This window comes from Pempheris klunzingeri, chromosome 13, assembly GCF_042242105.1.
Source record: "Pempheris klunzingeri isolate RE-2024b chromosome 13, fPemKlu1.hap1, whole genome shotgun sequence".
Taxonomy (NCBI): domain Eukaryota; kingdom Metazoa; phylum Chordata; class Actinopteri; order Acropomatiformes; family Pempheridae; genus Pempheris; species Pempheris klunzingeri.
Window position 1 is genome coordinate 25,370,842 of NC_092024.1, and position 22,603 is coordinate 25,393,444.

The following is a 22,603-nucleotide window of genomic DNA, read 5'->3' on the forward strand; positions in this document are numbered from 1 at the left end:
CACTAAAACAGGGATTTTAGAGCTGCTGCTCCATCAGTCAGTGTAGCATCAGAACTAAATATCTGGAATGATGATGGACAGACGGTTGACATGTCGTCATGTGACTCCTCGTCCTCACCTGTCGCCCCCCTCAGAGGACCTGGTCCCTGTGGCGGTCCAGCTGCTCACACAGACTCCTGATGGTCCTGCCCAGCCTCTGGGGGTTCTTCACCCTCTGCTGGTAGCTGAACCCTTCGAAGCCCCGGTGCTTCCGTCCCGGCCTGAAGCTGAAGAGCTCGTCCTTCCTGAACTCCTCCACAAAGTGGGACACGTCCTCTGTCCTGCCGCCGGCCGGAGCCGTCAGACGGGACAGGTGGCTGGACAGGTTGGGACGGCTCCCCCCCGTGAAGAAGAGTCGGTCCAGGTGTTTGGCCTGATCTCCGGCCAGGTGGGCGCTCTGCTCCACCTGCTGCTTGGTGAAGCTGCCTTTACCAAACTCGATCACACCTGAGAGGACAGTCAGGTCAGTAAGCTGCTGTGCCTGTAAAGGACCAGTCTGACAAATTATCCAGATGTTTTGTACACATGCTGTGGACCAATCAGAGGACGCTTCTTTATAGACTGATACCGACCAATCAGAGGACGCTTCTTTATAGACTGATACCGACCAATCAGAGGACGCTTCTTTACAGACTGATACCGACCAATCAGAGGACGCTTCTTTATAGACTGATACCGACCAATCAGAGGACGCTTCTTTATAGACTGATACCGACCAATCAGAGGACGCTTCTTTACAGACTGATACCGACCAATCAGAGGACGCTTCTTTACAGACTGATACCGACCAATCAGAGGACGCTTCTTTACAGACTGATACCGACCAATCAGAGGACGCTTCTTTACAGACTGATACCGACCAATCAGAGGACGCTTCTTTATACAGACTGATACCGACCAATCAGAGGACGCTTCTTTACAGACTGATACCGACCAATCAGAGGACGCTTCTTTACAGACTGATACCGACCAATCAGAGGACGCTTCTTTACAGACTGATACCGACCAATCAGAGGACGCTTCTTTATACAGACTGATACCGACCAATCAGAGGACGCTTCTTTACAGACTGATACCGACCAATCAGAGGACGCTTCTTTATACAGACTGATACCGACCAATCAGAGGACGCTTCTTTACACAGACTGATACCGACCAATCAGAGGACGCTTCTTTACAGACTGATACCGACCAATCAGAGGACGCTTCTTTATACAGACTGATACCGACCAATCAGAGGACGCTTCTTTATAGACTGATACCGACCAATCAGAGGACGCTTCTTTATAGACTGATACCGACCAATCAGAGGACGCTTCTTTATACAGACTGATACCGACCAACCAGAGGACGCTTCTTTATACAGACTGATACCGACCAATCAGAGGACGCTTCTTTATACAGACTGATACCGACCAATCAGAGGACGCTTCTTTACAGACTGATACCGACCAATCAGAGGACGCTTCTTTACAGACTGATACCGACCAATCAGAGGACGCTTCTTTATACAGACTGATACCGACCAATCAGAGGACGCTTCTTTACACAGACTGATACCGACCAATCAGAGGACGCTTCTTTATAGACTGATACCGACCAATCAGAGGGCGCTTCTTTATACAGACTGATACCGACCAATCAGAGGACGCTTCTTTACACAGACTGATACCGACCAATCAGAGGACGCTTCTTTATAGACTGATACCGACCAATCAGAGGGCGCTTCTTTACACAGACTGATACCGACCAATCAGAGGACGCTTCTTTACAGACTGATACCGACCAATCAGAGGACGCTTCTTTATACAGACTGATACCGACCAATCAGAGGACGCTTCTTTATAGACTGATACCGACCAATCAGAGGACGCTTCTTTATACAGACTGATACCGACCAATCAGAGGACGCTTCTTTACACAGACTGATACCGACCAATCAGAGGACGCTTCTTTATAGACTGATACCGACCAATCAGAGGACGCTTCTTTATAGACTGATACCGACCAATCAGAGGACGCTTCTTTATAGACTGATACCGACCAATCAGAGGACGCTTCTTTATACGGACTGATACCGACCAATCAGAGGACGCTTCTTTATAGACTGATACCGACCAATCAGAGGACGCTTCTTTATACAGACTGATACCGACCAATCAGAGGACGCTTCTTTATACAGACTGATACCGACCAATCAGAGGACGCTTCTTTACAGACTGATACCGACCAATCAGAGGACGCTTCTTTATACAGACTGATACCGACCAATCAGAGGACGCTTCTTTACACAGACTGATACCGACCAATCAGAGGACGCTTCTTTACAGACTGATACCGACCAATCAGAGGACACTTCTTTATACAGACTGATACTGACCAATCAGAGGACGCTTCTTTATACAGACTGATACCGACCAATCAGAGGACGCTTCTTTACAGACTGATACCGACCAATCAGAGGACACTTCTTTATACAGACTGATACCGACCAATCAGAGGACGCTTCTTTACACAGACTGATACCGACCAATCAGAGGACGCTTCTTTACAGACTGATACCGACCAATCAGAGGACGCTTCTTTATACAGACTGATACCGACCAATCAGAGGACGCTTCTTTACACAGACTGATACCGACCAATCAGAGGACGCTTCTTTACAGACTGATACCGACCAATCAGAGGACACTTCTTTATACAGACTGATACCGACCAATCAGAGGACGCTTCTTTACACAGACTGATACCGACCAATCAGAGGACGCTTCTTTACAGACTGATACCGACCAATCAGAGGACGCTTCTTTACAGACTGATACCGACCAATCAGAGGACGCTTCTTTACAGACTGATACCGACCAATCAGAGGACGCTTCTTTACACAGACTGATACCGACCAATCAGAGGACACTTCTTTACACAGACTGATACCGACCAATCAGAGGACGCTTCTTTACACAGACTGATACCGACCAATCAGAGGACGCTTCTTTACAGACTGATACCGACCAATCAGAGGACGCTTCTTTACAGACTGATACCGACCAATCAGAGGACGCTTCTTTATAGACTGATACCGACCAATCAGAGGACGCTTCTTTATAGACTGATACCGACCAATCAGAGGACGCTTCTTTACAGACTGATACCGACCAATCAGAGGACGCTTCTTTATACAGACTGATACCGACCAATCAGAGGACGCTTCTTTATACAGACTGATACCGACCAATCAGAGGACGCTTCTTTATACAGACTGATACCGACCAATCAGAGGACGCTTCTTTATACAGACTGATACCGACCAATCAGAGGACGCTTCTTTACAGACTGATACCGACCAATCAGAGGACGCTTCTTTATACAGACTGATACCGACCAATCAGAGGACGCTTCTTTATACAGACTGATACCGACCAATCAGAGGACGCTTCTTTATAGACTGATACCGACCAATCAGAGGACGCTTCTTTATACAGACTGATACCGACCAATCAGAGGATGCTTCTTTATAGACTGATACCGACCAATCAGAGGACGCTTCTTTATAGACTGATACCGACCAATCAGAGGACGCTTCTTTACACAGACTGATACCGACCAATCAGAGGACACTTCTTTATACAGACTGATACCGACCAATCAGAGGACGCTTCTTTATACAGACTGATACCGACCAATCAGAGGACGCTTCTTTATAGACTGATACCGACCAATCAGAGGACGCTTCTTCTGGAACACGTGGGCGTGACCGACCTTTGAACTCGGCGATCAGCAGCTCCGTCAGCAGGTCCACGCTGACGTTCCCTCCAGACGTTCCCTGAGGATTCAGCACTCGGTTCCATCTCAGGTCCTGTCTGACGCGCTCCGGGTAGAACCCCTCCACCCCTGTTCACACACGGTAACCATGACAACATGACTGTGATCATGCAGTGGGCGGGGCTCGTCACACGGACCAATCAGATCGTACCGGTGATCATCTGGTGGCCGCTCCTGAAGAGCTGCAGGTGCTGTCGGGTCCACAGCAGAACCAGGTCCATCTTCCAGAAGTCCGTCATGGCGTCTCCGTCCCCCTCCTGGATGGCGTCCCGTCTGGTCATGTGGTACAGGCCCTCCCACACAACCGCCCTCGTGTAGTTGAACAGGAAGTCCTCGCCGTCGGCCGCCGTGGAGCAGGACTCTGAGCAGAACCACGGCGCTGGAACACAAACGTGTTACCCAATCAGGTCGCTTCTTAGAACCAGACTATTAACTCATTGTTCTCATTATTCCAGGAGCCGCTTTGTAAAGACATTTTAAAGGGTCAGTTCAGATCCAGAGGAACTCGTTAAAACACCAGAACCCCCCAAACCCAACAACAGGATATAATGTTCTCACTCTGTTCGGCTGCGGTCCGCTCGGCTGCTGTCAGACACTCTCTGTGGTACCACTCGTGTCTCCTGCATTTGTCCATCAGTCCACACTGGACCATCTGCCCCCCCCTCTGCTCCTTACAGTGACAGTACACGTAGGTCCCGTCGGCGCTGCAGTCCGTACTACAGAACCAGTCCTCCTGGGGGTCTGCGAGGGTTCTGGCCTGAGCGCAGCCCTCGTGGAACCAGATACCTGCACACAGGTTACTGCAGCACCGGACCAGCCGCTCACCCGGCTTCTCTACGAGGACAGAGACAAGAGGACACGCTCAGCAAACCCAGCTACAGCGACAGTTACTAACACTGTTCTGTAGAAATGTGAAGAACGAAGCTCTGAAACCAACGCTGGACTCTTCTGAACCCTAAGAATGAAGATTAAGTCGTAACATTTCTAGAAGTCGTCTTGTTTTCACTGAAGTCTGAGCTTTCTGCTACACAGAGAACGAGTCCTCCGTCTGCTGTACTTCTTATTTAACAGGAACATGCTAACATGCTAACAGCGCGCTCTGTGGCGGGGGGGGTTAACCCTCTTACCCTCCCTGCAGTAACACAAGGGGGAAACTTTGTCGTCTCCATCGCAGAGACCAGCCGCAGCAGCAGCGTTGATGTCCTCCTGAGATGGAGGCATCCACACCAGATCCACCAGCCTGTGAGCCACTGCGCTCAGCCAGTCCGCCTGAGCAGACGCCTGGGGGGGGTAGTCCGCCGGCCTCTGGTCCACTGAGTCCAGACCACAGTCCGTCACAGCGAACAGAGTCACGTACGCTGTTGTCACAAACTGTGTGCAAAGAACATTTAGTATTTAGTGCCCTTTACTTTCACACCTGATCTTTTATCATCATCTTATTTATCCTCACAGGCTGAACACATAAACGTGTTAAGTTCGTCCTTTGGGTGGCGCCACAGGAAAGATCATAGAGGGGTTCAGCCTCTGGAGAGCAGGAATGAAATCAGGAACTTTCTGTTTTCATTTTGTCCAGCGAGCCTCACCCTGATGAAGTCCCAGATGTTGAGGAAGTAGTCTTTGGCGCTGCTGTTAAATGTCTTGAAGTGAAACAGCGAGATGATGTGACGAAGAGTTCCTCGAGCGTTCTCGCTCTTCTCACTGAGAAGCATCTTCAGCATTTCCTGAAAAAATAATCACAGATCAACTGGTTAAAGTACGTACACACTGGCTTTGAGCTGGAGGACTGTTACTGTGAAGGAGCTGGAGGACTGTTACTGTGAAGGAGCTGGAGGACTGTTACTGTGAAGGAGCTGGAGGACTTTTACTTTGAAGGAGCTGGAGGACATGTTAATTCTTCTGTTGTTGTTTACATTTTCTCACCTCATGAAACACGAGTTCCTTCCTGAACTCCTGCGGTGCTTCGATCAGTCCGTCAAACTTCCTGTTTCCTGTTTCCGGGTTCGGTTGTTCGTCGTTCTGGGATTTGTCCGTCCTGTCGGCGCCGACGGCGTCCCCGCAGCACAGGACGTGGTACGGCGCCCCAGAAACCACGGGGATGAAGTCTTTCAGGCCGAGCGCGGCGCTAAGGGACGTCTCCGAAGGGTTCGGTATCACTGCGCCCAGACTCACCTGAGCGGAAGGTAAAAACAGGTGATCGAAGTTCTGATGACTCATTCACATCCACCACTCCGATGTTTATATGAACACGGTCAACGGAGACGTCTTGTTCGTGGTCCCGGGGGCGGGGCTACCGGAGGCGGGGCTATCGGCGGCGTGCTGACTCACCGTGGCGCTCTCCTCCCTCATCAGGTGGGCGTAGACGTGAGGAACGTGTCGCAGCACTCGTCCTCTCGGCCCTTTCAGCGCCGTCAGGTTGTCGGCGATGATTCGCATCACGATGGTTTTCATTCGTTGTCGCATTGACTCGTACGTCTGCGAGAAGAAGACGTTATTGGTGAAGATGTGATTGAGTGATTGATTGATTGACTGATTGACTGACAGAGAGCTGTTAACCCTCCACACGTCGGTCACCTCACCTGTTTGGTCGGCAGGATGCTGCACGGAGACACTTGGACTGCTTTTATCGGAGGGCCGTGCAGGTAACGAAAATTAACCCGACCTCGGTGGGCGAAGCGGAACGCCCACGTGGCAGCGGTGTTTCCTCGCTCCGCCGAGGCCGACGGGACCTGAAACAGAGCCGACGTCTGAACAGAAGCTGCCGTTTAAAGTGGCTTCATGTGGCAGGTGGACTCACCTGAACTCTCCCCCAGGTGAAGCTGAAGGGCGCCGCCTTCCTGGAGTCGTCGCTGCAGTGCTGCGTCCTTCTGCTCGACTGGAAGAAAAACATCGGCTAAACCTACAACTTCATCATCTCCCTGAATCTCCGGCTCGTTTCTGAACAGTTCAGGGAACAAAAACGACCTCGAGGGAAAAACTCCAAACGTTAAAGTCGTAAATTCACGAGAAACAAACTTGAAATTGTGATTTTGCAGAATCAGAACTGAACTCCAGACATTTGTTGGAATATTTCCTCCTGGACGTCGTGTAACAGGACTTGGACTGTCGGCTCCTCACCTGGATCTCGTCTCTCCACTGCTTCACCTGGCGGTCGTGGTCGTCGGCCAGTTTCCGGGCGTGGATCCTGGCGGTGGTTTTGGACTGCGAGAGGCCGAGGCTGTTGGCAACAGCGAAGAGTCTGAGGGGGCAGCGGTGCCGCAGCATCTCCACGCCGAAGGCGGTCTGGAGGAAGCTGGCCCGGGGCGAGCTGCTGTACAGCGCCACCGCCAGCAGGACGCCGATCCTCCGGTCCAACGTCTGCTTCGCCTCTGCGTCCGTCATCTGCCTGGATCGGGCGAACACGAGCGACCATGTTAGCACGTTAGCACGTTCCTGTTTGAATGGATGTAAAACAAGAAGGAAAACAGACTGGGGGGTCAGAATGAACAGCCTCAGGAGATACTGATCTGATAGCTGGACTCCATGTGGCCCAGTCTGAAGCCTTTTCTCACTCATTCTGCTTCAGTGACTTCTGGAACCTTCTAGCTGAGGTTGGACACATTTTAGGGACATGAAGAAGAAGAAGGTCCTCCAAGAAACGACGTCACCAGAAGAAGAAGCAGCAGCGTTCAGAGGGTCAGAGGTCAGGGGGTCAGAGGGCCAGAGGTCAGGAGGTCAGGGGGTCAGAGGTCAGGGGTTAACCCAGCGTCCTCACCGTGGTTTCTTTCCCGGTCGGTAGTTGACGATCTGCCTCTGGATCTTCTTGGCGGGGGGGAACATGGAGCGGAGACAGGCCGCGGTCAGAGGAGCCTTCTCCTCGGCCCAGGAAGTAGCCCGATCCCAGCCGAACGCCGCCAGAGCGTCTGGGCCGAAGGGCGTCCTGTACGGACCGTCCTCGTCACTCAGCATCTGTTTACGCTGCAGAGACGTCACACAGGAAACGCTGAAAACATCCTGCTCACCTGTCGACAGGTGTTTCCTTCAGGATCAACGACACTGGTCTCACCTCTTACAGGAGGAGTCAAGGCGTCGTTTTCTCACCTGGAAGCTTTTAGTTTTATTCATTTAGAATTGATTCTTTATCCATTTTATTACCTTTTGATTTCTAATCAGAATTATTGAACTTTCAGCTGAATCTTGTCACCTGTTCATTCGTCCACAAAACTTAAACTGATCGAATGAAATACGCTGAAATAAGTATGGATCCATGTTTTAATCCATTTATCAAAACTGATCGACCCATTGATTAACGGACTGATTGATTGATTTGCTCTCATCGTGTTTAAGTCTGAATTTTAATTTAATTTTAAGTTTTATTTTATCACAAATTTAATTAATTAACCTCCAATATTCATAAAATGTGTTTTTCTGACTGGATGTTCGACTTATTATTGATTATTGATTGAGTTTCAGGTAATGTTCTGTTACTGTCGGTCAGGTGACCTGTGGTCGGTCAGGTGGTCTGCTGATGGTCAGGTGGGCTGTTGATGGTCAGGTGACCTGTGGTCGGTCAGGTGGTCTGCTGATGGTCAGGTGACCTGTTGATAGTCAGGTGGTCTGCTGATGGCCAGGTGACCTGTTGATGGTCAGGTGGTCTGCTGATGGCCAGGTGACCTGCTGATGGTCAGGTGACCTGTGGTCGGTCAGGTGGTCTGCTGATGGCCAGGTGACCTGCTGATAGTCAGGTGACCTGTGGTCGGTCAGGTGGTCTGCTGATGGTCAGGTGGTCTGCTGATGGTCAGGTGGTCTGCTGATGGCCAGGTGACCTGTTGATGGCCAGGTGACCTGTGGTCGGTCAGGTGACCTGTTGATAGTCAGGTGACCTGTTGATGGTCGGTCAGGTGGTCTGCTGATGGTCAGGTGGTCTGTTGATGGTCAGGTGGTCTGCTGATGGTCAGGTGGTCTGCTGATGGTCAGGTGACCTGTTGATAGTCAGGTGACCTGTGGTCGGTCAGGTGGTCTGCTGATGGTCAGGTGGTCTGCTGATGGCCAGGTGACCTGTTGATGGCCAGGTGACCTGTGGTCGGTCAGGTGACCTGTTGATGGTCAGGTGGTCTGCTGATGGTCAGGTGACCTGTTGATAGTCAGGTGACCTGTTGATGGTCGGTCAGGTGGTCTGCTGATGGTCAGGTGGTCTGCTGATGGTCAGGTGACCTGTTGATAGTCAGGTGACCTGTGGTCGGTCAGGTGGTCTGCTGATGGTCAGGTGGTCTGCTGATGGCCAGGTGACCTGTTGATGGCCAGGTGACCTGTGGTCGGTCAGGTGACCTGTTGATGGTCAGGTGGTCTGCTGATGGTCAGGTGACCTGTTGATAGTCAGGTGACCTGTGGTCGGTCAGGTGGTCTGCTGATGGTCAGGTGGTCTGTTGATGGTCAGGTGGTCTGCTGATGGTCAGGTGGTCTGCTGATGGTCAGGTGACCTGTTGATAGTCAGGTGACCTGTGGTCGGTCAGGTGGTCTGCTGATGGTCAGGTGGTCTGTTGATGGTCAGGTGGTCTGCTGATGGCCAGGTGACCTGCTGATGGTCAGGTGACCTGTGGTTGGTCAGGTGGTCTGCTGATGGTCAGGTGGTCTGTTGATGGTCAGGTGGTCTGCTGATGGTCAGGTGGTCTGCTGATGGCCAGGTGACCTGTTGATGGTCAGGTGACCTGTGGTCGGTCAGGTGGTCTGCTGATGGTCAGGTGGTCTGCTGATGGTCAGGTGGTCTGCTGATGGTCAGGTGACCTGTGGTCGGTCAGGTGACCTGTTGATGGTCAGGTGACCTGCTGATGGTCAGGTGACCTGTGGTCGGTCAGGTGACTCACCTCGGTGGAGATGACCCTCCCACACACCCTGACCAGAGCCTCCCTGAACCCGGACAGCTGCAGCAGCCGGTTCAGCGCTGAGCTGTAGTTCTTCCTCCGCAGGTGAGCGCACACCTGAGAGATCGGTCCGCGGCGCAGGCGGCGGGCCGCCGGAGGGTCGGGCCGGGAGGAGGGCGCCGGGTCCTGGGAGGCGTAGTCATGTTCGTCCAGCGGACACCTGAGTCTCTTCTTGAGCTTCTTCGGGGGCGGCGGGTCCCCCGGGAGAGGGAGCCCAGGGCGGGCAGGGGCAGCGGGGCGGTGGGGGGGGTTCGGGTCCACATAGGTCCGCCTCTTCCCGCACTTCTTAGTCCTCTGGTAGACGTCCCGCACACAGCCGAAGCACAGGAAAGCGTCCCGCGGGTCCAGGTCCGGGAACAGCGTGCGGGCGCTCCTCCGGTCCAGGAGGGACAGCAGGGACTTCCGTTTGTAGCCTTTGGCCTGGGGAGGGATGGGGGCGGCGCAGCAGCTGCAGCGGGGCTGCATGTCCCCGCTCAGCCGCCTCACCGGGACCGGAGCTGATCCGGTTCAACTTCAAAACCTTCCTGCCGGAGCGAAGTGGGACGGAAACGACCCAGCTGGGTTACAGCTGAGGCTCCCGGTGACGGTTCGGGGGGGTCCGGGGGGGGGGGTCAGCGGGCTCAAAGTTAGTAAAGTGAACTTATTCAGCGGCGGGAAGCCGCCTGTGTACGATCCAAGATGGCGGCCAATGCGAGCGGGAGGTCGGTGCTGCCGCCAGCGGCCCGGAGGAGAACTACAGCTACAGACTGGGGGGGGGCAGACCCCACTGTTGAGTTTGAATGTTGTGAAAAAGAGCCTGTGATGAAGTCAATCAGCTGTTTTCTCCTCATCACCACCAACCTGTTTCCTTCCGGTAGGAAAGTCACCAGACGCTGTCAACTTCTGGCTGGGAGAGGAGAGCGCTGTCACGTCCTGTAAGACCTGAACGCACCACGCCAGACACAGTGTGTGTGTGTGTGTGTGTACATTACTTCACTTCACTGCTGTACTGAGGTTCTCTCCTTCAGAGGGGGTGTTGTGTTTTTATCTGATTCTCAGTGTGTGTGTGTGTGTGTGTGTGTGTGTGTCAGTGCACAAAGACCACTATGAGAATCTGTACTGTGTCATTTCTGGAGAGAAAACCTTCATCCTGCTGCCGCCCACCGACCGGCCTTTCATCCCCTACGGTAACCTAGCAACCACTCCTCACACTGTACAGTAACCATAGAAACCCCTGTACCAGTAACCATGGTAACTGCCTCTGTCTGCCAGGTGTGTACCAGCCGGCTGTTTACCGTCAGCAGGACGACGGTGTGTTCCACATCGTGGACCAGAGCGGCTCTGAGAAGGTGCGTTCAGGTATCAGTCTGTAAATCTCAGCGCTCTCTGCTCTATTAACCCCCCCGCCTGCTCCCCCAGGTCCCGTGGATCCCTCTGGACCCTCTAAACCCAGACCTGGACCGGTACCCGCAGTACCGGAGCGCTCGGCCGCTCCGCTGCAGCGTGAAGGCCGGAGAGATGCTGTACCTGCCGGCACTGTGGTTCCACCATGTCCAGCAGACACACGGCTGCATCGCAGGTACGGACACCTGAACGCACCACAGCGCTGCACACTCACATTTTAAACGCTCCTCGGCCACCGCGTGTTTTCTCTCCTGCAGTGAACTTCTGGTATGACATGGAGTACGACATCAAGTACAACTACTTCCAGCTGCTGGAGACGCTGTCTGAGGTCACAGCGTCCACGTGACATCACAGCAGCTGCATGATGTCACGGTGTCACTGACGTTGGGTTTGTGTAGAAATAATGAAATCTTTAATGCAGTTAATTTGTTCAACAGCTGTACAGTAAAGTTTTGTTTAAAACCTGAAGTGTGTTTGACTCATTTCAGTGTCTAGATGACAGGTGGGTACAAAAGGTGTTGGAGGGTCCACAAACCCTTTAAAGCAGTCATTTCACCTCCGGACACAGGAAGTCGCCCTGATCAGTGAACCGACAGTTTGGCTTCAGCCAAACCACCAGACTGAGGCAGCAGCAGACCAGCAGCTCCTGCCCTGATGGAAAATGAGCGTTTTTGTGAATGTAGTCTGGTGTGTTAGCAGAGAGTGATCCACTGGACCAGTTCCAACACTTTTAGTACCTACCAGTCATTCAGACACCAGGATGTGGACAGAGAGAGTAACTTCCTCCTCCAGAGGACGTCATCATGGGACGTCCTCTGGAGGAGGAAAACAGAGGCTGCAGAACCTCATAGAGAACCTGTCAGTTTTTAAGGTTCCTTCAGTCTCTCAGTGATCCACTGATAGTCTGAACATCCAGGGGTTCATCCTCTGCAGACAGGAGCTGCTGTCTGAACATCCAGGGGTTCATCCTCTGCAGACAGGAGCTGCTGTCTGAACATCCAGGGGTTCGTCCTCTGCAGACAGGAGCTGCTGTCTGAACATCCAGGGGTTCGTCCTCTGCAGACAGGAGCTGCTGTCTGAACATCCAGGGGTTCGTCCTCTGCAGACAGGAGCTGCTGTCTGAACATCCAGGGGTTCGTCCTCTGCAGACAGGAGCTGCTGTCTGAACATCCAGGGGTTCATCCTCTGCAGACAGGAGCTGCTGTCTGAACATCCAGGGGTTCGTCCTCTGCAGACAGGAGCTCCTGTCTGCTGGTTCCTCCTCTACTCTACCCAACTTCCTGTTTACATGGTGGGAACTGTAGTTCAAAACTCAGAACCTAATTACCCCCAAACTGAAGTGAAGACAAACTAACGGGAGTTAAAGTGTACTGATGCTGACTTCCTGTCTCTGTGGCCGTGTTGGGCCCACCTGTCCACCAGGTGTCACTCTGACGGTATTTGATGTGGAACAAAAGACGAGCGGAGCTTTTTAACCCAAACAAAACCAATGAGAAAAGACTTTATTAAAGCAAAACATGTCTCAGAGAGAAGCAGGCGGCACAGAAACCAACAAACCATCTCTTTTATCTCTACAGTCTCTCTAATATTGCATCGTCTCAGAGTCTCAAGGCCACGTTTCCTCTTTTCCCTTCATCGTGATGATGATGATGATGATGATGATGGTGGTTAGTCGTCTTGAAGCTGATTATCGCCGCCGACTGAACAAACCCACGTTTACGACCGGAGGACCGGAGGAGTGAATCCAGCGCTCATAAACTCTCTAATTCCTGTACAATTGTAAACAAACAAGGTGCAGATGCAGCTCCGGGTCACTCCGCCCCACAGGTGGCGCCCCCTGAGGGCCCGCCCCCTCACAGGTGAACACAGCCATTATTTAAAACATCTCTTCATCACCACCTGGAACATGAGCGCCTCTCATCGATCAATCGATCGGAGCCTGTCGTTTCCTGCGGCAGACGTCTCCATGGTTACCACAGCAGGTTAAAGGGCAACTGTGGTCTTTCTAACCCCGGGTCCCATCTGTATGTGTTTTAGTGTCTCAGTGACTGGTGGGTTCTAAAAGTGTTGGAACTGGTCCACTTCAAAGCCACCAGACTCCATTCACAAAAACAGTCATTTTACCTCACAAGTAAAACACAGGAGTTCGTGTCACTTTGGATCTGAACTAACCTTAAAAACACAAAAGATAAAACCCCTGTTTTAGTGAATGTAGTCTGGTGTGTGTGCTGTTTGTGGTTAAACCAAAAGGATCTTCCAGGTCTCTCTCTGTAGGGATCCTTTCCATGATGCTGTCACACACTTAGAATAACACTCTGAGGTGATCTACTGGACCAGTTCCAACACTTTTACTACCTACCAGTCACTCAGACACCAGGATGAGGACACAGAGGACCAGGGGGAGAAACAGCGGAGTGACCCTTTAACTGATGGATCTCTTCTCTCTGCTCCTATGAGGATCTGAACTGTCACCGCAGAGGAGTCTGAAGAAGAAGAGTCCTGGCTGGGACTCCCCCCCCCCCTCTGCTGTGAAGGAGACCGCTGAGGTGGCGTTGGAGCAGCAGGGGGCGCCACACGGCCAACAGGTCCAGTTCCCTCCAAACAAACGGCCCACAGACCTCAGGACGAAACACCACCAGGTCAAAACAACAGTCTCCCTTTAAGCCGCACCCACATTCTTCTTCTTTTTTTAAAAACGGCATGTTTGTTTGGAGGGAAAACCGACCTGCTGGTGCATCATGGGAGCAGCATCAGTGACCTCACACACACACACACACACACACACACACACACACTCTCAGTCGTCATGGTTTCTCCTGTAGATCGGCACGTTGATGCTGTGGAACACCGGCACCCAGCGGTTGTCATGGAGACCAACGTTGCAGCCGGGCGTGTCCCTGTGGGCGCCGTGGCAACACATCCAGTACCCGGGGCCGTAGGGCAGCGCCTGGCAGTACGGCTTGTGGTGCCAGCGACACAGCGACACGTCGCCGCGGCCATATCGCTTCTTGCACTGCTTGCAGGGGTCGTCGCGGTAACGGGGGTCGGACACCCAGAGCGAGTCGGCGGGCCGCACGCCGTAGGTGTCGATGATGAACTTGAAGTAGTGGCAGCAGCACTTGAGCGCGGCGAGGCTCTGTGTGGGCAGCAGCAGGAAGATCTTGAGCAGCAGGTGGTGCGGCAGCACGGCGAGGTACGGCTGCGGCTCCAGCAGCTGCTGCAGCCGCTGACGCATCTCCAGGAAGTCCTGCGACACCGACGCACGCCGGCCCACCGCCGCCACGCCGCCGCCGCCCTCCTCCTTCTCCTCCTCTGGCCCTCTGTCGGCCCGCCGACTCCTCCTGCGCTTCTCTGATTGGCTGCCAGAGTCTGAGCGAGCGGGAGGAGGGCAGGGCTGAGAGGGGGTGGGCTCCGGGTCAAAGGTCATTCTGTGGCGAGGGGGGCGGGGCTCTGAGGCAGCGGGAGGCGGAGACAAAAACAATAAGCCAGGCAAAGGCTCCGCCTCCGCAGACAGGGGCGGGTACTGTGTGGGGGGCAGGGCCTCCGTCTGACCTGCGGCCCCCCCGGCCTGCCGAGCCTCACCTGAGGGGGGGGGCGGGGCCACGGCCAAGGCAGGCGTTTCTGAGCAGCCGATTTGCCGCCCATGAGCCCCCGGCGGCGACGATGAAGTTGATGATGTCATCGACGACGGTGCAGAGGGCCGGCGGGGGGCGGGGGGAGGGTCGGCGGCGGTGGCGAGCAGGACTCGTCCCACCGTCCTCCTCAGGCTGTTGCTCCTGGACAGGTGGCCCTCCGCCCTCCTCCTCAGACACTCCGACTCCAGCCTGGCCACCATGTCTGACACCTTGACGCTCTCCGGCTCCTCCCCCGCAGCCTCGGGCGGCGGCGCTCTGGACAGCGTGATGGAGGCGGAGCTCCTCTGGAGGGCGAGCAGCGGTTTGGAGTCCGGCTGCTGCTCGCTGGCTCTCTGCTCCAGGAACGCCACCATCTCCACCACCGACACCTTCTGCTCCTCCTCCTGCTCCTCCTCCTGCTCCTCCTCCGCTCCACACCGCCCACCTGACTCCTGAGTCGGGTCGGAGCGCCGAGGCAGCGGTTTCTGGGGGGGTTCCGTGGCGTCGGGTGCCCGGGTCCTCTGGTCCTGCTGGAGGTCGGGGTTGCTCCCCGACCTGCGGCGCCGCTTGGCGCTGCTGTTTTCCTCCCAGCTGCCCTTCGCCTTCACGGCCCGCGGCGGTCCCGACACGGCGGCGTGGTTCGCACACACTGCCACCGTCCTGTCCTGGCTGCCGCCGGTTGAGGTGCGTCGGTTGCCCCCGTCGGCGTCCGTTCGGCCTCCATCTGAGGCGAAGATGGCGATCTTCTCACGGACGTGTCCGGGCTTGATGACGGTCCAGATGTCCAGCAGGGCGTCGGCGTCCTCTGTGGCGGTCTGGTACAGTCTGAGCGTGTTGTTCTCGCGGCCAGGTGGCGGGGGGAGGAGCTGCAGGGTGGCGTTGGGCGGCGCCTTCATCCGCAGCGACACGCCGCCGCCGCCGTTGTTAGTTGCGCTGCCGCGGCGCAGCGTGTTGGTGGAGATGACGCTGAGGGGGAGGCGGCCGCTGCTGATGTTGCCATGGTTACTGCCGCAGGTCCTCACAAACAGGCTGCTCTGATGGGACAACGTCTGACCGACCGCATCCAGACGCAACTCTGAGCGCATGAGCTTCGGATACGACTTCAGGTGCATGATGGTCCTGAGGCAGAGAGACAGACAGACAGAGAGACAGACAGGCGCTTCAGTGACAGAACTCTGAAATATCACTGACTCATAAGAGTCTGACAGACAGACAGACAGACAGACAGAGAGAGAGAGAGAGAGACAGGCTCTAACTGGGACACACAGACAGTTTTGTTTCTGTGTTTCTTTCTCTGGAGCTGCTCCTGCTCCTCCTCCTGCTCCTCCTGCTCCTCCTCCTGCTCCTCCTGCTCCTGCTATCACAGATTCTGTTTGTTGGCCCATCAAATCCACATCAGAGACTTTGTCTCACGTCACCTTTATTTGCTCCAAAAAGTAGCACTTGAACGCACCACAGAGGCCAATGGCCAGCCGGCACGTGGTGCTAGTCTGTACTAGTCTTTAAAAAGGGAGACCTGTTTACTGCAACATTATACCTGCTAAACACCAGCGGGTTAAACTTGGTCTCTGCTCGTGAGGCGCCGTCCTCTGAAGATGGACATGAGATACGAGTGCCTATGGAGGAGTTTACTGTCAGCGCGCTGTAAATATCAGACCAGGAAGTAAATATCAGACCAGAGTATCAGACCAGGAAGTAAATATCAGACCAGAATATCAGACCAGGAAGTAAATATCAGACCAGAGTATCAGACCAGGAAGTAAACGGACTAACGTCAGGATTAAAGCAGCAGTCTCACAGAAACCATCGTACCTCCAGCGCTGCTTTTCTAACGTTTTCCTGAACTTTTAATCACACGTCATAGCCTTCATCAAACTCTGGAAAAAGCCTGTAAGTGAACCTTCAGTTGACATCTGGTCACTTGTGGGAGCTTTGATTGACAGCTGCCTCAGCAGCCTTGTTTCCATGGCTACAGTCTGAACAGAGAGACCAACCTTTACACGTTTATAAATGATTAAAGAAGTGAGTTGCAGCTGAGGCTCATGGGTACTGTAGTGTTTAGAGACACCCTACACATCGACAGGTTTACCTCCAGGCTGTGTGCTGATTGGCTGGTGGGAGGGGGCGTGGTCCTGGTTTGAGTGACAGCTCCTCCGACCCTTCAGCTTCACATCTCTCAGACGCTCACTGTGACTCCTCCCACACAGGAAACAAACAAATCTGGGCTCTCCTCTGGCTCCACCCCCCCTGCAGGGAAACACACACACTTACATTATTAATCAATAAGCACACTCAAAGGCTCGCAGTGAGCTTTTGCCATCAGGATTAAAAGAACAGATGATTAGAAAAAGAAAGGAGATAAATAAACAGTAGCTAGAATAACACTCTGAGCCTGTCAGTGGATCAAACAAGCTCTTTTAGTGGACCTACTGTGATCAGGTGCAGGTGTCCCAAAGGATCACGTTGCAGCCATTGCAGCCCGTTTGGTGGCTGCTGGCTGAGGTGATCTACTGGTGATCTACTGGACCAGTTCCAACACTTTTACTACCTACCAGGATGTGGACAGAGAGGATCATGGGTAGAAACAGTGGAGTGACCGTCGAAGTATCATCAGCTAAATGTATTTAAAGTAAAAGTACTCAGCACGTCCTGTCTGATGAATGATTACCCAGAATTCCTCGGTGCCCCAGGGAAGGTGACACCAGACCTGTCATTAAGTCTAAAGGGAGCTCTGACCTCTGACCCCCCATGACTGCTCCTGTCCATTGTCCAAACACACAGTCTGCATCACAGACTGGGGGGGCAACTGCTCATCCAGCTGGTGCAGTCATGTGACTCATGCTGTTTACAGCGCTGTGATTGGTCAGAGCCAAACAACAGTCCAACACTCATTTGAGCCCGTTCAGCCAGACGACCACACCCTCCACCACCGCGACCACAGGGCATGCTGGGAAAACACCACAACGCCCTGTTTGTGTGTGTGTGAGCTTCTTTAACTGAGACCAAACTGGTTTCCTCACTTTGACCTGAGAAGAAAAACTCCACTGACATTCCTCACAAGTCTGAACAGGAGCGCTGCTGCAGAACACACACACACACACACACACACACACAGTAACACACACAGTAACACACACACAGTAACACACACACAATAACACACACACACAGTAACACACACACACACAGTAACACACACAGTAACACACACAGTAACACACACAGTAACACACACACAGTAACACACACAGTAACACACACAGTAACACACACACACAGTAACACACACAGTAACACACAGTAACACACACAGTAACACACACACACACACACACACACACACACACACACACACACACACACACACACACACACACACACACAGTAACACACACACACACACACACACACACACACACACAGTAACACACACACACACACACACACAGTAACACACACACACAGTAACACACAGTAACACACACAGTAACACACACAGTAACACACACACACACACACACACACACACACACACACACACACACACACACACACACACACACACACACACACACACAGTAACACACACACACACACACACACACACACAGTAACACACACACACAGTAACACACAGTAACACACACAGTAACACACACAGTAACACACACACAGTAACACACACACAGTAACACACACACACACACACACACACAGAGGGTTGGGCCAATGTAAAAATTACCAGTCTAATGTTGAGCCACAATCAGACCAGTAACACTGAGTTTTACCTCTAGGCTGCAGGTTTGTCCACATCCTCTCTGTCCTCATCCTGGTGTGTGAGTGACTGGTAGGTAGTAAAAGTGTTGGAACTGGTCCAGTAGATCACCTCAGCCAGCAGCCACCAAACGGGCTGCAATGGCTGCAACGTGATCCTTTGGGACAACTGCACCTGATCACAGTAGGTCCACTAAAAGAGCTTGTTTGATCCACTGACAGGCTCAGAGTGTTATTCTAAGTGTGTGACAGCATCATGGAAAGGATCCCTACAGAGAGAGACCTGGAAGATCCTTTTGGTTTAACCACAAACAGCACACACACCAGACTACATTCACTAAAACAGGGATTTTAGAGCTGCTGCTCCATCAGTCAGTGTGTGTGTTACTGTAAGACTTTGGTGTTTTAAAGGGTCTGTTTGGATCCAACACAATATTTGTGGATCACACAAAAACGGCAAAAGGATCTTCCAGGTCTACCTCTGTAGGGATCCTTTTCATAATGTTTATTGCTTAAAGTCGCTGCTCAGCTTTCAGCGAGCTGAGAGAAAACTTCTAAATAAAACCAGGAAGTAGAGTTTTAACAGAAAAAAGTGACGCCGTGAGCAGATACACAGACCGACCCGGGATCAGCTGATCAACACCTCACAGATCGACCCGGGATCAGCTGATCAACACCTCACAGACCGACCCGGGATCAGCTGATCAACACCTCATTGTGTCTGGAGACGTCAAATGTCTGATTTTGTCTTAAATGGACGTAGATTACCATCACGACATTATTCTCTGGATCCAGCTCGTCGTTTCCTGCTTTGTTTGTCTTCGGCAGTAAAGTGGACGCGGTCAGGTCTTCAGAGGCTAAACTATTGATCCATCAGCGGAGAAAATAATCAGTAGATGAATCAATACTGAAGATAACTGATGGTCACTCTGGATCACACCTTTAACGTGCAGATAATCTCTTTTCTCTTGTAATTAGTACACAATGACATCATCCATTACAGGAAACAACTGTGACCAAGCAACAAGCCTGACAGTAATCAGATTACAGTCACACGGTGTGTTTACAACACGTCCAGTTTCCAGTTCAGACACATTTATCTTCAAGACATGCAAACAAAGATGGCCGCCTGAGGAGTAACGACTGCTCGACTACAAAGACTGGCCGGCGGCTGTGGCTCAGCGGTAGAGCGGGTCGTCCCTCAATCAGAAGGTCGGGGGTTCGATCCCCAGCTCCTGTGGGTCAACATGTGGAGACGCTGAACCCCAGCTGGCTCCTGAAGCAGCTTCAGTGTGTGAATGAGTGTGAAGGAACAGTCTCCTCCTGAATGAATGGTGTGTGAATGGGTGAATGAGGATGTGATGTAAAGCGCTTTGAGTAGTTGAAAGGATTAAAAAGGAGAAATACAAATCCAGAGCATTTACCTGCATTTACCTGGTGACTGTATGCTAACTGCTAACAGCTAACGGGCTCCACAGTCCAGACGGACAGAGCTTCAACTCTGACTGAAAACATGTGAAGGACACTTTGGACAAGGACGCAGGAGATGAGCCGTGTTAATGTCCTGTTCAGCCTCAGTCATCACGGGACATCTGAGCAGGAATCTTCATCATTTTGATCATTTACAACAAACGATTAATCAATCAAAAGGTCTGTAACAACACAACCGAAGGATTTCAGCACATTACAGATCATTATTTCACATTTTATTAGCTAGCTAGATCAGAAACATCATACATATCGTACAGTCGGCCAGTGAGATTGATTCTGAGGCACGGTTTAATCACAGGACAAAGTTCAAAGTGCAGCGTATATTTACAGGAAGAGCTGCTGATCACCAATCAGATCAATACAAGACAGCTGAGCTCACGGTCTCTCATCCCCACGACAGGAAGAGATCAGACAACACAGGAAGCAGTGAGGGGTGGGGGGTAATAATCCATCTATAGAACAACAACTAATTAATTAGTTGATCAGTGGAAAATGGCCGCCGTTTGTCTCGTACGTACACAAACACTTTTACTGTCCAGGACGAAGACACTTGATCATCATCCTTTAATCTGCAGAACGTTTAGTGTAAAAATCACCCTGTGATCCGACTGATGAAGGATCCTGATTATGTACGCAAACACCAGATCTTTTTGATCCAGACCCAGTAACTTTGAAGTTTTAAAGGGTTAATTCAGACACATTTGTGTAACACACAGTCACACACACTCACTGACTGATGGAGCAGCAGCTCTAAAATCCCTGTTTTAGTGAATGTAGTCTGGTGTGTGTGCTGTTTGTGGTTAAACCAAAAGGATCTTCCAGGTCTCTCTCTGTAGGGATCCTTTCCATGATGCTGTCACACACTTAGAATAACACTCTGAGCCTGTCAGTGGATCAAACAAGCTCTTTTAGTGGACCTACTGTGATCAGGTGCAGTTGTCCCAAAGGATCACGTTGCAGCCATTGGAGTTTCTAACCTAGAGCTTATTAAAAAAACATTTAAGACATAAAACCAGCAGAGCAGCTAACAATAGTAGTAACCATCACTATTTTTGTGTTTGAAGTTTATTCTTATTCTTTTGGAGCTGCACTTTCTCCCTGGGGATTATTAAAGGAACTCTGATTCTGATTCACTTTTCTCTGTGTGGGACTTACAGGTTAGTTTACTGTCGTTACACAGGCAGGTGAAGGAGTCCTGCCCAGGAGCAGAGGTTTGGGTTAACTAGTTCTCCAGCAGTGACCATTGCTAACCAGCTCTCCTAACCAGCAGACAGCAGCTGACGGGCTAACAGCGCAGCTAGCTAACAGCGCGGTGCTGTTACCTGCACACTGCCTGTTAGCCTGGAGCCGCTAAAGCCCGCTCGGCCTGGGGCTGCAGTCTGCCACATGCACCGGGAGAGGCGGCTGGACCCGCTGTCAACAAACAGACAAGCAGCCCCACGTCCCACAACAGTTCCCAAACTTTGCTAATCACAGAGCTAACTAGCATGCTACTAGCCACGGCCGTCTGAATCCATGATACACCTGGCTAACTGACTAGCCTCCGTGGCTAACGAAAACAGAGCTGCGAGGAAGGAAAACAGCGCGTCGACATTTCAGCACAAGAACAGTAAGTTAACAGTAAATGAGACTGAGGGCCAGTTGGTTTATTTTCACACAGAAGTGACAGTTTTAGCACCAGAAGCTAGCGGGCGGTGTTAGCATCAGACGCTAGCGGACAGACAGAGAGGAGGCCGACGGTCAAACTAACCTGGAGGAGGAACTGTCTCCGTCTGTCTGTGGCAGCGACCAAATCCACCACACTCCTCTTTCCCCGGTGTGTCCCGGGAATCCCAAGCACTCCGACTGCCGGTTCCCTCCGTTAGCTGCTCATAAACGGTTGTTTTTGAAATGTTGAATCGCGTTTAAACGGGGCTCCGCTGCTCTGGACCAACTCCAGCTACTGCCCGAGCAGAGGCACGTACAGCTGGTCAGTGCGTCATGACGTAAGGTCTGCCAAAGATCGTCCAAGTTAACAGATGAGCGGTACAGAAATACATGACTACATTTCTGACCACACTTAGAATGAAATCAGCAATCACAGCTGTGTTTGTTTTCATTTAACTCCATATGATTCATATTGGACTATGAATTGATTATGTATCGGTTTTATATGTAGTTTATATATTCAGTTAGATCATCATGTATTTTGTATGGAGATGCTCTGCAGGATGTTCTTCATCATAAATAGCTGGTTGCTCACAGGAGGGAGACCTCTTGTCAGTTAATAATCTATCTTTGAGCTGACTACAACAACAACAAAAACCTGCAGGAGGAAGAGGAGGAGGAGGAAGAAGAGGAGGAGGAGGAGCAGGAGGAGGAGGAGCAGGAGGAGGAGGAGGAGGAAGAGGAAGAGGAAGAGGAGGAGGAAGTAGAGGAGGAGGAGGAGGAGCAGGAGGAGGAGGAGGAGGAAGAGGAAGAGGAGGAGGAAGTAGAGGAGGAGCAGGAGGAGGAAGAGGAAGAGGAGGAGCAGGAGGAGCAGGAGGAGGAGGAGGAGGAAGAGGAAGAGGAGGAGGAAGAAGAGGAGGAGCAGGAGGAGCAGTA

At 52.1% G+C, this 22,603-nt stretch overlaps 3 protein-coding genes across 4 annotated transcripts in view; 1 reads left to right on the plus strand and 2 right to left on the minus strand.

Moving 5' to 3' along the window:
- The window catches only part of LOC139211565 (uncharacterized), a 10,751-nt gene extending 418 nt beyond the window's left edge, over positions 1 to 10,333 (minus strand). Inside the window, exons 1-13 of one of the 2 annotated variants that reach the window (XM_070841811.1) lie at positions 9,702 to 10,333; positions 7,613 to 7,815; positions 6,976 to 7,243; positions 6,656 to 6,733; positions 6,438 to 6,587; positions 6,187 to 6,333; positions 5,782 to 6,030; positions 5,445 to 5,582; positions 4,989 to 5,232; positions 4,420 to 4,695; positions 4,013 to 4,240; positions 3,799 to 3,930; positions 1 to 486 (exon numbers count right to left, since the gene is read on the minus strand). The exon at positions 1 to 486 is cut by the window's left edge and continues 418 nt beyond it. In XM_070841811.1, coding sequence (XP_070697912.1) covers positions 131 to 486; positions 3,799 to 3,930; positions 4,013 to 4,240; positions 4,420 to 4,695; positions 4,989 to 5,232; positions 5,445 to 5,582; positions 5,782 to 6,030; positions 6,187 to 6,333; positions 6,438 to 6,587; positions 6,656 to 6,733; positions 6,976 to 7,243; positions 7,613 to 7,815; positions 9,702 to 10,223 — 2,991 coding nt within the window. In that variant the 5' untranslated portion in view covers positions 10,224 to 10,333 and the 3' untranslated portion in view covers positions 1 to 130. The remainder of the gene's footprint in view (positions 487 to 3,798; positions 3,931 to 4,012; positions 4,241 to 4,419; positions 4,696 to 4,988; positions 5,233 to 5,444; positions 5,583 to 5,781; positions 6,031 to 6,186; positions 6,334 to 6,437; positions 6,588 to 6,655; positions 6,734 to 6,975; positions 7,244 to 7,612; positions 7,816 to 9,701) is intronic. The other variant, XM_070841812.1, reaches the window with a different exon arrangement.
- Positions 1 to 11,609, plus strand: part of jmjd7 (jumonji domain containing 7) — a 16,762-nt gene extending 5,153 nt beyond the window's left edge. The window contains exons 5-9 of the mRNA XM_070841817.1: positions 10,616 to 10,672; positions 10,829 to 10,924; positions 11,010 to 11,086; positions 11,157 to 11,316; positions 11,399 to 11,609. Coding sequence (XP_070697918.1) covers positions 10,616 to 10,672; positions 10,829 to 10,924; positions 11,010 to 11,086; positions 11,157 to 11,316; positions 11,399 to 11,487 — 479 coding nt within the window. The 3' untranslated portion in view covers positions 11,488 to 11,609. The remainder of the gene's footprint in view (positions 1 to 10,615; positions 10,673 to 10,828; positions 10,925 to 11,009; positions 11,087 to 11,156; positions 11,317 to 11,398) is intronic.
- Positions 11,610 to 12,622: 1,013 nt separating this feature from the next.
- On the minus strand, positions 12,623 to 21,900 carry fbxo34 (F-box protein 34). Its single transcript, XM_070841814.1, has 3 exons — positions 21,771 to 21,900; positions 16,845 to 17,002; positions 12,623 to 15,874 (listed from the first exon to the last, which is right to left on the minus strand). The coding sequence occupies exon 3, from the start codon at positions 15,865 to 15,867 to the stop codon at positions 13,939 to 13,941; it is 1,929 nt and encodes a 642-aa protein (XP_070697915.1). The 5' UTR covers positions 15,868 to 15,874; positions 16,845 to 17,002; positions 21,771 to 21,900; the 3' UTR covers positions 12,623 to 13,938.
- Positions 21,901 to 22,603: the final 703 nt, after the last annotated feature.